At 42.5% G+C, this 15,134-nt stretch overlaps 1 protein-coding gene across 4 annotated transcripts in view; it reads right to left on the reverse strand.

The window, feature by feature from the left end:
• Positions 1 to 15,134, reverse strand: part of FUT8 (fucosyltransferase 8) — a 219,302-nt gene that overhangs the window by 68,676 nt on the left and 135,492 nt on the right. For all 4 annotated transcript variants that reach the window (XM_054972298.1, XM_054972297.1, XM_054972300.1 and 1 more), the window contains one exon: positions 6,748 to 6,862. In XM_054972298.1, the coding sequence (XP_054828273.1) occupies positions 6,748 to 6,862 (115 nt within the window). The remainder of the gene's footprint in view (positions 1 to 6,747; positions 6,863 to 15,134) is intronic.

The following is a 15,134-nucleotide window of genomic DNA, read 5'->3' on the forward strand; positions in this document are numbered from 1 at the left end:
TGAATGTAACAAAATAGTATTGAACATCCTCCCTTACAACAGACGGTTGTTAACTTGGGCAAACAAATGGGCAGTTAGAGAACATCTATCTTATCTGCTACATAAACATCCATCTTCAATTAACTTAAAATTTATAGAATGCATTCCAGGGGAGACAGAGTTCAACTCCATGTCTACTCCCCTCGGATACCCAACACTGATATTTTTTATGTGGAGCGCTTAAAAAGATATCAAGTGTTTCTTGGACAGTCATACCATCAGAAAGGGAAGACACCCCTCCTAATGAACCTGGAGGCTTCATCTCAGATAAGGAGGAATAGAGGAGAACATGTCCCCCTAAGTTCAGTCAAACAAATGAAGACCATGAACTGCTTATTGATCTCACATCTCTGGACCCATTACTTAAGAGGGGTACTGAGCATATGAATAATCAAATTCATTCTTGGAACTTCAAAGAGCTGTCATTTTAAAATGACCCTCTACTAGCTTCTTCCTCTCCACAGTTGAAAAGGGAAACCTTAGTACAAAAGGGTTCACACAGAGGTGGAATTGAGAGCACAGAAGAGAGCTTATTAGCATCTTTTGGTACCCTGTCATTAAAAGATCAGGATAATATGATACAGAGATTACAAAGGTTGATCACTGCCCTATATGATATCAAAATGCAATCAGATTGCAAATTAGATTAACAACCCTGTTCAGCAGAGATGCCTTTAAAGAAGCTTTTTTGGGATGAGCGACTATCTCTGCCTTTGAGCCATTTTGGTCATAGGTTATTAGATGACATAGCTGGGGATCAAGCCTTTAAGGAAAAAAGTAATTGGCTCAGAATACTATCCTGGAACATGACTGGATAGGCTGCTAGGATGAAGTCAAACGATGTAAAAGAATTTCTGAATAGATTTGACCTAGTGTTACTCCAAGAAACATGGGCAAAGGCTAAAGTTTACAGCTCTGGATTTGTCTCATATTCATTGTCTGCAATTGATTCTGGGGGAAATGGGAAAAAATTCTAGAGGGTTTATTTGTTTGATTTCAGCAAATCTCAACATGAAGATTACTGAGCTGCCAACAGTTTTCTGTATGCAATGGCACTACTCTTAGAGTTTAAGGAATTTTCTATAATTTTAGTAAATATCTCTCTACCACCACATGTTCATAGGTCTAAGATCTACCAGTGTCGGAACAAGTTAGATGTCTATTTTGAGATTTTGGCTAGGCTTCAACCTGCAACCAACAATAATTTTGGCCAGGGATTTTAATGCTAGAATTGCAGAGACAAATGATGATCTTTTCTCGAAATACTTTAAAAGCCAGATAAAAGAAAATCCACTTACACATTACAGAAGATCCAAAGATAGGAAAATTAATGGTGTTGGCAGATATTTTGCATCTTTATTATCAAAGAATGGATGGATTCAGTCTGATGGAAAAGGGGACTATATTTGTATAAATCATAAAGGGACAAGTGTAGTAGATTATTTTGTTGCATCTGCTGACCTACTTAAAAGTTTAAATCTTGGAAGGCTTGCATTATTTGGGAGGTGATCAGTACCCAGTGCAATAATTATTATGCCTAGACAGCTGTCACCACTCCCCTCACATAATGAACTTAGCTTTAGTCCAGACCCATAACACCTTAAGTTCATTGAGATGGTTATGAAACCATTGAAGAGGAAGTTAAAGCGCAAATGGAATTGAGAAAAACCAAGAATATGAAGAATATGGGAAATATGGATTTTTCCTGCTAACCTTAATTGACCTTTTTAACTTTTCCTGGTAACAGCAAAACTGTGTGGAGTATCCTCAGATGACAACATTGCCTAGTGGTTACAGCTGAAACTCTCCAAAATTGGGCTATGAATTGCCGGCAATGGTCTGTTGGCTCCTTCATTTTCCAGGAAATGAGTGTGGTGGTGTTTGAGTGATTTGTATGTTGATTTGAGCCTTTGAAAAAGACATTGTCGAATCAGGAAAGTAGGCTGGCGACACCCGTCAGGCCCTTACAGCCCAATTTTTGAATGGTTTCAGCTGTAACCACTAGGCAATGTTGTTGCTTGAAGATATTCCATACTGATATGAACAGTTCTGAAACTTCAAACAGATATTAACAGCTTTGAAATAGCACAAAGAACAAGCTAATACAGGCTTTCATAGCCCAATTTTGGAGTTCCGGCTATAACCACTAGGCAATGTTGTCATCTGAGGATACTCCACACAGATATTCATAGTTTTCAAGCTCCACACAGATATTAACAGCTTTGAGATAGAACAAGAACAAAGAAAATACATTTTATAACTCTGGAAATTGGAATTGATTATTCAAAGTGGACTGGAAGGATTGGACTATATTCCACTATTTTCATTAAAAGGGCTCCATGAGCGTTTGGCCTGTTGCGGTTACATCTGCAGGGTTTCCAGTACCTTGCCACATTTCTGCATTGGGAAGCTTTTTTTACTTCTACAGAAATGTACTGGATGGCAGACAAAAGTTGCCACCGAGCACGAAGGAATGGCCCCTGGCCAGTGAGGTCAGGATCTTAATCAAGCAGCAGCAGCAACAACAACAAAAAAAGGAAAAGGAAAAGCACGTGGCCCTGATCTAATACCAGTGGAATTATTTAAACTAGACCCAGATTGGTGGGCATAGATTCTGGGTTCAGTTTTTACTGACATAAATAAGATGGTAAGTGTGCCCAAAGTCTGGTGCAGTGTGATAATCGTCCTGATTTATAAAAAGGGGGATATGATGGACCCGGTTAATTATCGTCCAGTAAGTTTATTATCCACCATAGGAAAACTTTATGCCCCAATGCTTTATGAAAAACTTAGATCCTGAGTCAAAGGAAATAATATTCTGAGGAATGAATAAGCTGGTTTTAGGAAAGGTATAACAACTATCGACCACTGCCTTATACTTCAGTACCTGAAGTATTCTATTCTATACGTGCTCTGGAGAAAGCATACTGGCAACTGCCTTCATGGACCTAAATCATCTCCAGGCTCCAGGCCTAATCATCTTTCCCCACTTATAGGGAAAGCTGAAGCATTATGGCATTGAATTGTGTCTCCTTTACCTAACACAACTATACAGCTATCCTACAGCCTGGGTTAGATGTGGAAAATCAGGACAGTTATCGGGGCCATGTACCCTAGATAAAGGCATCAAGCAGGGGTGTATCTTTGCACCCCTGCTGTTTAATATATAAATAAATGATCTTAAATCCGGTCTCCTGAGTAATGCTTGCCACTTTCCGTATACAGTTAAGTGTGAAATTCCAATCCTTTTACATGCTGACGATGCAGAGATAATATCCAGATCAACTGTGGGACTCCGCAAACTGATAAAAAACTTCAAGTATTACTGTAACTGTGAAGGCTTGTCTATTAATGTACTGAAATTCAAGGTCATGGTATTTTGCAAAAGGAAAAGGGGAAATCTTCAGATAGTACATAGAAGGCCAATCTATGGAACAGGTTAACCAGCTTAAATACCTGGGAAACCATTTTGAAGCATCTCTTGCATGGAAAACACATGTAGATTTGGCAAGGAATACTGTCTTGAGAGTAGGGAGATGGGTACAATCCAAAAAAAATTAATGAGCCAGCGGATCGTGGTTCAGCGCCGGCGACAATCCCAAATTAACAATCCACACCGATCATCTCCCGTTCCCAAACCGCGGATCGTGGATGCCAAAGCGGGGCACGCTGGTATTCCCAGCTATGTAGGAAGGTGGGTTGTGGCAGCGGCCGACTCTCTCAGTCTCTCTCTCTCCCCCCAAAGGCTAGCAAGTAGCTAGCAAGCAAGAGCTCTGTCCCACTCCACTGCTCGCAGAAAGTGAAACCCAGCTTGGGAGACCACGGCTATTTATAAGCATGGGTCCCATTCAGCAACATAGGAGGTCTGTGTTTGGCCGTCAGAGCTGCCTATCAGGGTTTGCAGGGATGAGATTGGAGTGCCCATGGCTACAGAACACCCCCTTTCCCCTTCCTCCCCTGGGTGTCTTCTCCCAACTTGTGACTGCTTTGCTGCTCCGTGGTTGGAAGGAAGCTCTGCTGAACAAGGAAAGCTGGGTTTCCAGGGCGACAGAAGGAGGGCAAACAGAGCTCAGGCATTCCCCTGGCTCCATTGCCAGGGGAATAGATTGCTGGCACCTGAGTGTCTGGATCCCTGAATCGAGCCTGGGTCACAATCGCGCGATCGCCATTATCGTGGGTTTTTTTACGTTCGTAATGCGGATCGTGCCCTTCTCTAGGGATGACAACTGTAAAGTACTTTTATACAGCGGGAGGTGAATTTGTCCCCTCGATCTTAAAGGTATATAATGCCAAGGTTTCTAATAAATTTTTGTATGTTGCAGAAATCTGGATTCAGGCCACGTCTGAGAGAATGATTACAATCATTATGATTGTTCCCAACACTTATGACTACTCCCAGATCTGTTTCGAAAATAGCGCTGAGAGCTGAACTGGGTGAATTATTGATGGAAGCTAAAGCATGGATAAAAGCATTTATTCTTAAAGTAAAGATTTTAAAATCTGAGGGAGGGCCCACTCAGACTCATTCAGGCAGATAAATATAATAAGTCAATGGGATCAACTATTGGGAAAGAAAATGAAACACCTAGGAATAACAAATGTCATGGTCAAGAAGACTACAGAGATCAAAGATATAATTAGGTAAATAAAACGTGTAACAGGAAGTTGGATATTATTAGAATGTCTGTTAGGGCATGTTTGACTCTTTACTTAGGTACTGTCCTCCTAATGCAACTGCTGAAGTATTTTTATCGTTTGATAGTACCAAAACCCAGAAGAGGTTTACTCTGGCAAGAATGAATGCTCTTCCCTCTGTGGTTTTGGAAGGTAAATATAAGAAAGCACCATACGCTAAAGAACATGCAGATGCCCATATGATAAAGTCAAAACAATTGAACATATGATAATAGAATGTCCCATATTTAATGTGTTGAGGCCTAGCTTAATTACCCCTCTACTTAAAAATATGGAACTACCTGATATGAGAGCCCTAGTGATGTGGTTACTATCGGATACAAATGATTCCATTACTCTTTCTGTGGCAAAATACATAGGGGCGATAATTAAGTATCAGAGAAATAACATGAAGTAAGGTTTCCCATTTTAATTTCTGCTTAAGGTGATAGCTGTATGAGCAGTACTAGATAGAAAGAGAGAGAATATAAAATACACCTCTATTGTAGGACTAGTGACATCTAATCTGTTCACTCTGTAACAGTCATTCTCAGCAAAAAAGTACTATTTTGTTTCTTGCATTATTCATTCCTCCTTTATTTATTTAGTTACTCACTTTCCCTCTCCCCCCAATAGGGACTTAAATAGCTTACATCATGTTTCTATCGTTTTTATTCTCACAACAACCCTATGAGGTAAAGTTAGGGTGAGAGTGTGTGACTGGCTCAAGGTCATCTAGCAAGTTTTCATAGCACAGCAGGGATTTGAACCCGGGTTTCTCAGATCTGAATCCAACTCTCTAACCACATATATACTATCCTGTTCCTTAGTAGGGCAGAACAAAAAAAGAAAAAGACCATTGTTTCTTCTGGAAATTCTCCCTCAAAATGAAGTGATAAAGCAGAGTCACATTTAAAATACATAATTTATTCTACAACTGACTCATATGGTGATGGCATTTTGCTGTTTCAAAAAAGTGTCTGTACATCTATATTAATTCTATATTCTCAAAAATATTGGTTTCCATTTTGGTGTAGTGGTTATGAGTGCTAGGACTCTCATCTGGAGAGCCGGGTTTGATTTCACACTCCTCCACTTGAAGCCAGCTGGGTGACCTTGGGTCAGTCACAGCTCTTTCAGAGCTCTCAGTCTCCCCCACCTCACAGGGTGATTGTTGTGCGGATAATAGCAACACACTTTGTAAACCACTCTGAGTAGGCATTAAGTTGTCCTGAAGAATGGTATATAAATTGAATGTTTGTTGCTGCTATCTGTTATTTTCTTGTTTCCTTCCTGCATTATATTTGATATTATTTCCATATCAGAAATAATATGAAACCCATGGTGCATGGAAGACTGTGCGCAAGTATTTCTTCTTGCATTTGGGACACACTTCATTTAATTCAATTCCCAACATACACATTCAAGGCAAGCCCAAACAAAACCATCACCTTTCCTATAATTACTACATAGCACCATTAATGGCACTCTATAAATCAACAAGACAGCAGATCCATGGACTATAGAAACTGGTCATGCAGTGTGTATGCACCCAGTCCCAAATAATGCCCCAAACAGATTCCCTAAAAGCCTGGGAACTCAGTAACACAAGTTGATGATACTAAGAAGTGGAAAAACATTTAAAGGAAAAAACCCGCTTCTTAGTAAAGTTTTTTTTTAGTAAAAACTACTCACAAGGATGTGTAGAAAGAAAAGATTCTGTTAGATCAGATTCAGTGATAAAATGGTTTTTAATAGCTAAACAACTGGATGGTGCTTCAAGTAGGAAATGGATGGACCCAAATTGTTTATTTGTTTGAATATATTTATAAAGCTTATGAAGCAATAATGCACAATAATCTGCCATACATTATATGAAATATTTCCACTATCCTATTTAAAATTGGTTTGTATTTCGTAAATGTCTTTACTGAAGATTACTTGTATTTTATCACATTTTACCTATATTTGCTAAAGTTTATTCATTAATTGATTGTAATTTTTCTCTATTTAAGTACTCTTCAGAATTCTTACCTGAAGATATGTTATTCTCCTCTGTACCAGCTCTGTCAAATCTTTGGCTTCTTTTTCTCGCCAATCACCTGCTCCATCTGTTTGACTGAGGTAGTACAGATCTGTCATTACTGACCTAATTAAAAAAAATGAGACAAATAACCCTTGTGGCTGACTAAATCAGAATAATCAGTCACAAAAGAGAAACTAAGCATTTTATTGCATGAAATACTTTTCCAAGGACAGATGCCTTAAATCAGGAATATACATACTGATTTGCATTTTATATTATTTCTAAAGCACATTACCCTTACATATACAAATATCAAGATGAGCCACAGAGCAAATACTCCCCCTCATCTCTCCCCCATGGCTTCTCTTTCTATTTCTTGTTTGGTGCTAGCAATATTTTGCCAATCAGAAAGCAACAGATAGAATCAGAACACATGGTACAAGATGAGCTTCTGAATTTGGTTTGGGTCTTACAGGAAAAGCGGTAGCCTTAATTTTTCAGTACAGACATCATCTCAAACTATGGTTAGCACTACACAGTAAATTGAAAAGGAATCTACACAAGAGAGGAAGTGGCTCATTTCAGATCCTCCAAACCCTTTGCCTCAAATAGAATCCCTGACAGACCAGCTTCAAACACTATTGAAAGCAACCAATACAAGTCCTGACCACAAAATATTAACACATCTAAAACATAACTGCTGTAAAAAGCTTCCAGCTCTTCAGAGTGTTCTGAAAACCTTTCAGTCTGCTTTCTCATAGCAAAGATGCAAGCAAAAATGGGCATGCTGATCACATTATAATGACAAGAAGCAGCAGTGTAGCAAAGACAATGAAAGAGTTTCCTATTTTTCTCAGTAACCAACCACTGTCAATATAATTTTATTATGCTGAAAACAATTTTGAAGATGTAGATCAGTATCTTATATTGCACTTTTGTTTCAGAAATCCCTAACTGACCCATATATCTTGACTTCCTTCATAAAAGCATGATAAAAAGCTCAAGAACAACATGAACAAGACCTGTTGAATTTGGTCATTTTCTCCAATTTGCCACTGAAGTGGAATAAGCAAGAAAGTTGTAATCACTAAGCTAATCAGTAGCTTAAGGTGTCCCAGTCCTTGTTAAAGGCAAGATGTAACACCAGTCTGCTGCATTTAATTTGAAGCAATATCAAACTATTCAAGTCACTTCTGGGGAAGAAGGCCAAGCTGGCCTACAAATATGTGCAACAACATATATTTTTCAATAACTAACAATCTCACATTGGAACTTGCATATATGAAATTCTACCCTCACCAGTATCCATTCTCATTACTGAAATGGTCTCTTAAAAAGTGTTGCACTTACCTGTAACTGTTGTTCATCAAGGTCTTCCGTGCAGGCATACATGGGACTGTGCTTGCGTGAGCCTGCCAAATTCGGAGATTTTTTTTTACCTCAAAGCCACCAGGGGGCGCCCTCGCCTCTCAGTGCACATGCGCAGCTGTCTTCCCGCCGAAACAGAGCCCCCTCTTACCCTTAGTCCTCTTTCGCCACCGTACTCACCGGAAGAATAATGACCATTAGCAGGGAAGGAGGGAGGGTATGTGTGCCTGCACGGAAGACCTCGATGAACAACAGTTACAGTTACGATGTTTTTCATCGTCGGTCTTCCAGTGCAGTCCCACATGGGAAATTAACAAGCTTAATTACATGGGTGGTGGAAGTTGAAGATGCATCATAAGAAGATGGACTGCAGAACTGCTGTGCCCACCGAAGTTTCCTTTCTGTCCATGATGTCCAAGGTGTAATGCTTCATGAAGGTATCCGGTGAAGCCCACATAGTGACTTTACAGATGTCTTGTACCAGGACACCTTTCATCAGTGCCGCCGAGGAAGCCTGGGACCTGGTGGAATGAGCTCAGACCTCCAACAGACATGGTAAGTTAGCTGCTCTGTAAGACAACAGAATCGCCTGAGCCACTCACCTAGCTCAAGTCTGAGGGCTCGCCTTCTTCCTTTTCTTGGGGCCTGAGAAGCTGATGAAAAGTTGAGCATCTGATCGAAACGGTTTGGTGAGGTCTAAATAGAAAAGCAGCGCCCTTCTAACATCTAGCGTATGAAGGGCCTTTTCTGTTTCAGTAGAAGGATTCCGAAGAAAGACAGGTAAGACTAATTCTTGGGACAAATGAAACTTAGATACTATCTTGGGAAGGAAATCTACCGTGGTCCTCAGGACCACTTTTTCAGAATGAATCTTTAAGTAGGGGGATTCACTGCATAAGGCCGACAGTTCCCCAACTCTCTGAGAAGAGGTGTGCTGGAATGCAGGCGGGGAGTCTGCCACAAGCTTCTCTAAAAGTCCAGCGTTCAACCAAGCCGATTGGGGAGTAAGCAGAGGGTGTAGTCCAGGGAGCTGAATTCAAAGGTCAGAGCCAAGAGAGCAGTCAGAGCAGAGCTGGGTCACAGTAGAGCCGGGCAGGTCTGTGTGCAGGTGCTTCTGCAATGAGGGAAAGGGCATCCTGGCTTAAGAGCTATCACCTTCAGGGCAGTGCTGCATCCTGCTAAGACTCAAGGTCACTACGCCGCTGTTTGAGTGCCTGAAGCCTTGCACTTCATCTCCTTTCCTGTGCAGCAAGATGCTGCCGCATTCTGCACTGCCTATCAGGCTCAGGGGAGCTGGGTGGGGATGTTGCCCTGGTCTCAACTGCTGGTGCAGGTAAGGTAACAGCCTCTGTCTCTGAGTCTCCCCTGGATTCCTCAGCTTGCTCTGGCAAGGGTTCCTGCTGTTCCATTCCCTGCTCGTCTTCCAAGCAGCTGACTCTGGAGGGGCTTGGAATACTCCCTCTCCTGTCATCCTCCCTGAGGTCTTCTCCTCTGAGGACTCAGAGCCCACGACAAGAAGTGACCGCAACCAGAAAGGCTACTTTCATAGCTAGAAACCTCAAATGGCATGTGGATATGGGTTCAAATGACGGTTTAGACATGAGCTTAGTTAGTACAAGCAGTAGAGACCACTGTGGCACAATGGTGGCAGTCGGAGGAAAAGGTTATTTAAGCCTTTCAAAAACATTTTGGATGTGTAATGCGAAAAAACTGTTTTCCTTACTACAGGGGGATGAAACGTGGAGATTGCTGACAAGTAGACCTTCACCGACAAATTAGATAAGCCCTTTTGTTTAAGATCCAAAAGGAATTCCAATATTCACAGAAGGGAGCATTCTACCGGATCCAGTTCTTTCACCTGACACTAGGTACAGAACTTCTCCTGTTTAATACTATAGGATTGATGGGTAGATAAACGCCTAGTATTCTGTAGGATATAAGTCACTCCCTCAAAAAAAGACCTCACTGGTGAATCAGCTAGGCAGTCAGTTTGAGTCTGTCTATTCTGTGATGAAAGATCCCCCTCCACAACAACAGGTCTGGGCATAGTGGAAGATGATAAATCTGTGATTGCAACCTCATCAACCAGTGAAACCATGGTTACCTTGGCCAGTAGGGTGCTATCAGGATAGCTGAGGTCTTATCCGCCTGTATCTTTTTGATCTGGTCAATAGCGGGAAGGGTGGGAATACGTAGTAAAGGTGGCCGGACCACCGGAGTTGAAACGTGTCTCCAAATGATCCATGGCCTACACCACCCCTTGAGCAAAAGCGATCTACTTTGTGAATTTCTTCTTAGGCAAACAAATCTATGTTGAGACTACCCCAATTGCTGAAAATGGGGTCTAAGCAAGAGTCCTGTAAAGACCACTCGTGGTTGTCTCCCTCTAGTCTGCTTAGATGATCTGCCCAGGTGTTGTCCATGCCCTGGATATGCACTGCGTAAAGCCATACAGAGTTCTCCTTGGCCATAGTCCAAATCTGCATGGCTTATCTGCATAGGGGCTCTGATGCTGTGCCCGCTTGCTTGTTCAGGTAGAACATAGTAGTCATATTGTCCGTGAGAATGAGGATGGTCTTGGTTCTTACTGCATCTGCAAATGAAGTTAATGCCTATAAGACTGCTCTCATCTCTAACAAATTGATATGAAAGTTCCTTTCAGTAGTATCCCATAACCCATGTGTACAGGTCCCTTCACAATGAGCTCCCCAGCCAATGTTGGAGGCATCTGTAGTGATAGTAACATCAGGTTTTTTGTGGCCAAATTGAATCCCCTCAAGGAGATTATTCCTATCCAACCACAAGTCTAATGACCTAAGTACGTTCCATGGAATGCTGAACTTCCTATCTTGGGAGTCCTTATCGGCCCAAAAGGTGGAGATAAACATAGCTGTAAATGTCATGTATGGAGCCTTGCTAGGGGTATAATGGCCGTAGTAGAGGCCATAAACCCCAGCAAGGTCTGTATAAGTTTGGCGGACTGAAACCTTCAATGTTTAAATTGTCCAACCAATGCCTTGATTTTAGTCACCCTCTCTAGGGGAAGGACGCCTCTGTCCCGCTCACCATCCAGGACAGCCCCAATAAATTGGACCCATCTAGACGGGACCAGCTTTGATTTCTTTTGATTGACAAAGAGCCCAAGATCAAGTGATAGGCAAGATAGTCTCATACTTATCACTGATACCGGTAAGTATGTGTCTCAACATCCTCTGCTGAATGGCCCGTGATGAGCCAATCATCCAAATAGGGGTAAATGCAACAGCCCTTGGTCCTGAGAAAGGCTATGAGTATGGCTATACATTTAGTAAACACCCTACGGGCCGAAGAGAGGCCAAACGTGAGGACCCTGTACTAGAAAATGCGATTGCCCCGTGTAAATCGCAGGAATTTCTGGTGCTCTGAAAAAATAGAAAGATGAAAATATGCGTCTTTAAGGTCCAAGATAGCAAACCAAGACTGTGGGGGGAAAAGTGTTAGCACTGTCTGCAGCATAGTCATGCAGAACTTGCGTACCCTGCCCAACTAATTCAGATCATGGAGATCAAGAATGGGCCAAAAGCCTCCACCCTTTTTCTCCACTACAAAGAGTCTGGAGTAAAACCCCCAGCAATCAGACTCATCCATTACTTCCTCAATTGCCCCTGTTTCAAGAAGAGCTTCTAACTCTGACTGAATCCCCTGATGAGATATTGACTCAGAGAAAGTAGGAGACTCAGACTTGGTAAAGTTACAAACTCAACTTTATAACCAGAACGGATAATTTCAAGAACCCAAGAATCAGACTTAATTCTACACCATGCCTGGTAAAAAGAACTCAGCCTGTCAGAACTGTTTTTGAGCATGGACTTGCTCCTTTGCTGGTTGCTGATGAGGTCCTTGTTTGTTTCTATGATTGCTTTTTTTCTTAGATAAAGAGGATTGAGGGCTTTGGAAAGGTCTCTGCGACTGATACGCATTCCCTTGACAGGGCTGGAAGCACTGAGAGCGACTCCTAGGGAAGGATCTATATGGAGCTCTTCCCGACGGTTGCTGCAGAAATACTCTGTACGACTTCGCGGTGAGGCGATCCTTCCTCTTCTGGGATAAGTAATCATCTGTTTCCTCCGGAAACAGTGTGGTCCCCTCAAAAGGGAGATCCTCTACTTTATTCCTCCTTTCATTAGGTAGAGCTGTAACTCAGAGCCATGCATAGCGACGGACCACAGCAGATAAGAGAGATCTGGCCGTGATGTTTCCGCCTGCATTGATTTGATGTTGGGCCAATCGAATGGCCTCTTCCTGAACCACCCTCAGGTAGAGCCACTGGTCCTCTGGAACCTTTGGGATGAACGTGGCAACCTTATTCCACAGTAGCAGTTGATAAGCTGCCATCATAGCAGAGTAATTTGCAACTTTAATATTAAAGGCCGCTTAAGTGTAGATTTTTCTGCCCATAGCATCTAGATGTCTCCCCTCTTTATCTGAGGGAGAGGAGTGGGAACCTTGCTGAGATTTGCTTTGCATTTCCTCTGTGACGAGGGAAGACGGAGGAAGATGTAGAGAAAGTTATGGGCATAGCTCTTCCCAGACCTTATACATGCTTTTGAATTTTTTGTTGGTAGGTGGTGTGGAAGCTGGCTTCAAGTTCAAGGTTTTGAATATGTCAACGAAACCTTCAATTATCGGGAAGGCAATACTGGAAGTGGATCCAGAATAAACATGTTTTAGTATCTTGTCAGTAGATCTTGGTTTCTAAGAAGTTATATCTATTTCCAGAGCCTTAGCCATACGTTGGAGTAACTCGGTGTAGGCCTGAAAGTAATCAGTTGGTGAGGCTTCTTCTGTAGCCCCTATGGTGTCATCAGGGGATAGATCTGAAGGAGGAGTCTCACAGGGTCTGTGATGTCTCCCTCTCCATCTCCTCATCAGAAGGGTGGGATGGTGGCCTGGATAGTGAGCTATAGTGTGCTCTGTCAGGTGGTGACTGAGAGCGGTATCTGGAGTGGACATCAGAATAGTAAGACCTGCTACGGTCAAATAGGTAGGCGGGTATGCCCCCGTCTCCAAGATTATCTCATGTAGGGACTTTCCCCTCAATATTCATGAGGTGTCAAAAGTCCTCTTGGTAACTCTCCCTCCTCCCTCAAGGATTGTGGTATCCAAGATCTAGGAGATGGGGATCTAGATCTGCTCGACGGCACACAAGGTTTCTTCAGTATTATTACATCATCTTCAGTCCATTCCTTGGACGATATGGACATGCTACACAATGAGGACTGATGGTCGGATCCTCTCTTCTTCTTACTTGGTGGCTCAGAGCTGATCCCTTTCTCCCGGTCGCTCTCGAGTGGACAGGGAGATATTACTTTCTCTAGTGCAGCCTTTTCCTTCTTTGAAGAGTTCTGTCTTTTCTTCTTCTTAACCTCAGGATCAGCAGAAAGCCTCCGTTCCAAGGACACTTCTTGGTCTTTCGACGTTGAGGGCTGATCTGGTCGGACTCGAAGCGAAGGAGTCGAAACAGATTGGCGTTATGTTGAAGTCGGTGAAGCTGCTACCAATATCAAGAAGGTTCAGTTCCGAGAGGTCTTGGAACCCGAGGGAGTCTGATCCAATGGAGTAAGTATCGCCGGTTCCAAAGCGCTCAGACCGGTTGGATCTGACATGGTTGGTTCCGATGGCGGTCTCGACTCCAAATGAGACGGTGAAAGTCAGGAGCACAGAGTTCTCAATCCACCCTGTTTCGGGCAGTGATGCTCAAAGGTGCCGGTCGAGGCAGGTGGAGTTGCCTTAGCCGGTAGATCAATGGCTGCCATAGCTCTTTACCAGAGAGAAGCCTGCAGCTTACCTGCTCGTTCAGCTCTAGCCTTGGGTGTAAAATCACGACAATGTTTGCACACTTGGGTGTTGTGGGTTTCTCCAAGGCTGTTAAGAATGCGCATTGGAGCAGGTCATCTTGCGATCACAAGAAACATAGCGCTTAAAGAGCGCTTTCTCCGACATTTTCCTACTTCTACTATTTCTCTCTTCACAGACGTCGTTGAGCTGGAACATCCTTATACAACAGCAGCAAAAGAGGAACTGAGGGTAAGAGGGGGCGTCCCCCGCCCCTTAGGGTGCTGTTTTGGCGGGAAGACAGCTGCGCATGCGCACTGAGAGGCAAGGGCACCCCCTCATGGTTTTCAGCTAAAAAATCTCCGAATCTGGCAAGCCTGTACAAGTGCAGTCCCATGTGGGACTGCACTGGAAGACCGATGAACTACTTCATACATGCAATAAATCTGTAAGACAAAGACAGAGAGGCTGCTCCACAGTTACAAAAATGTGGTAGGACCTAACAATTTGGATTAGGCCTTAGTAGCTACAGTTGAACCAGTTGGGGGTGGGGGCATTTAACATGAAATTTTGTGTCTAGAGATAATTTCCCTGAACAGCTTCAGATGGTGTCTTAAATCAATGCATTGCTCAAGAATGACTCCATGCTGTCCCATTCATAAAGAGAAGTACAGAGAAAAAGGTTGTCAGCAACTAACTGGCAGCTGCAAGCCAGATATTTATTACCCATGTTATTTCCAGACTTCATCAATTCTGGCCTAAGAGCCCAGAACAGGAAATGGGAGGTCAGGAAAAGATTTCTATTAATGATGTAGATTCCCTAATCTTAATAAGTGGATTGCATAAATCAATGCTTGGCAAATAACGCCTAGGAACTTGTTGCCAAGTTGAAGGCTTGACAAGTACATGCTTCAAGAGAGTAAGAATGAAACTCTCATAATAGATTCAAGGATGAAGGTGAGTTCAGGCAAAATTCCATCTCCCAATTCACCATAGGACTCAATTGCTTGGAGAATATAGGACAAGACCACTGCACATCAACACACTAATGATGTTTAACTTAAAAGTTCCAGAAAATCCATCCAATCCCCTTATATCAATGACATGGACAAGGGATTCTAAGAAGGAGGAACAAATACAGCATGAATTCCTTGGCCAAAAATGCCCATAATCACTCAATAGCAGTTTTATTAACCATTGCAAAGTTCTGCAG

This window comes from Eublepharis macularius, chromosome 2, assembly GCF_028583425.1.
Source record: "Eublepharis macularius isolate TG4126 chromosome 2, MPM_Emac_v1.0, whole genome shotgun sequence".
Classification (NCBI taxonomy): domain Eukaryota; kingdom Metazoa; phylum Chordata; class Lepidosauria; order Squamata; family Eublepharidae; genus Eublepharis; species Eublepharis macularius.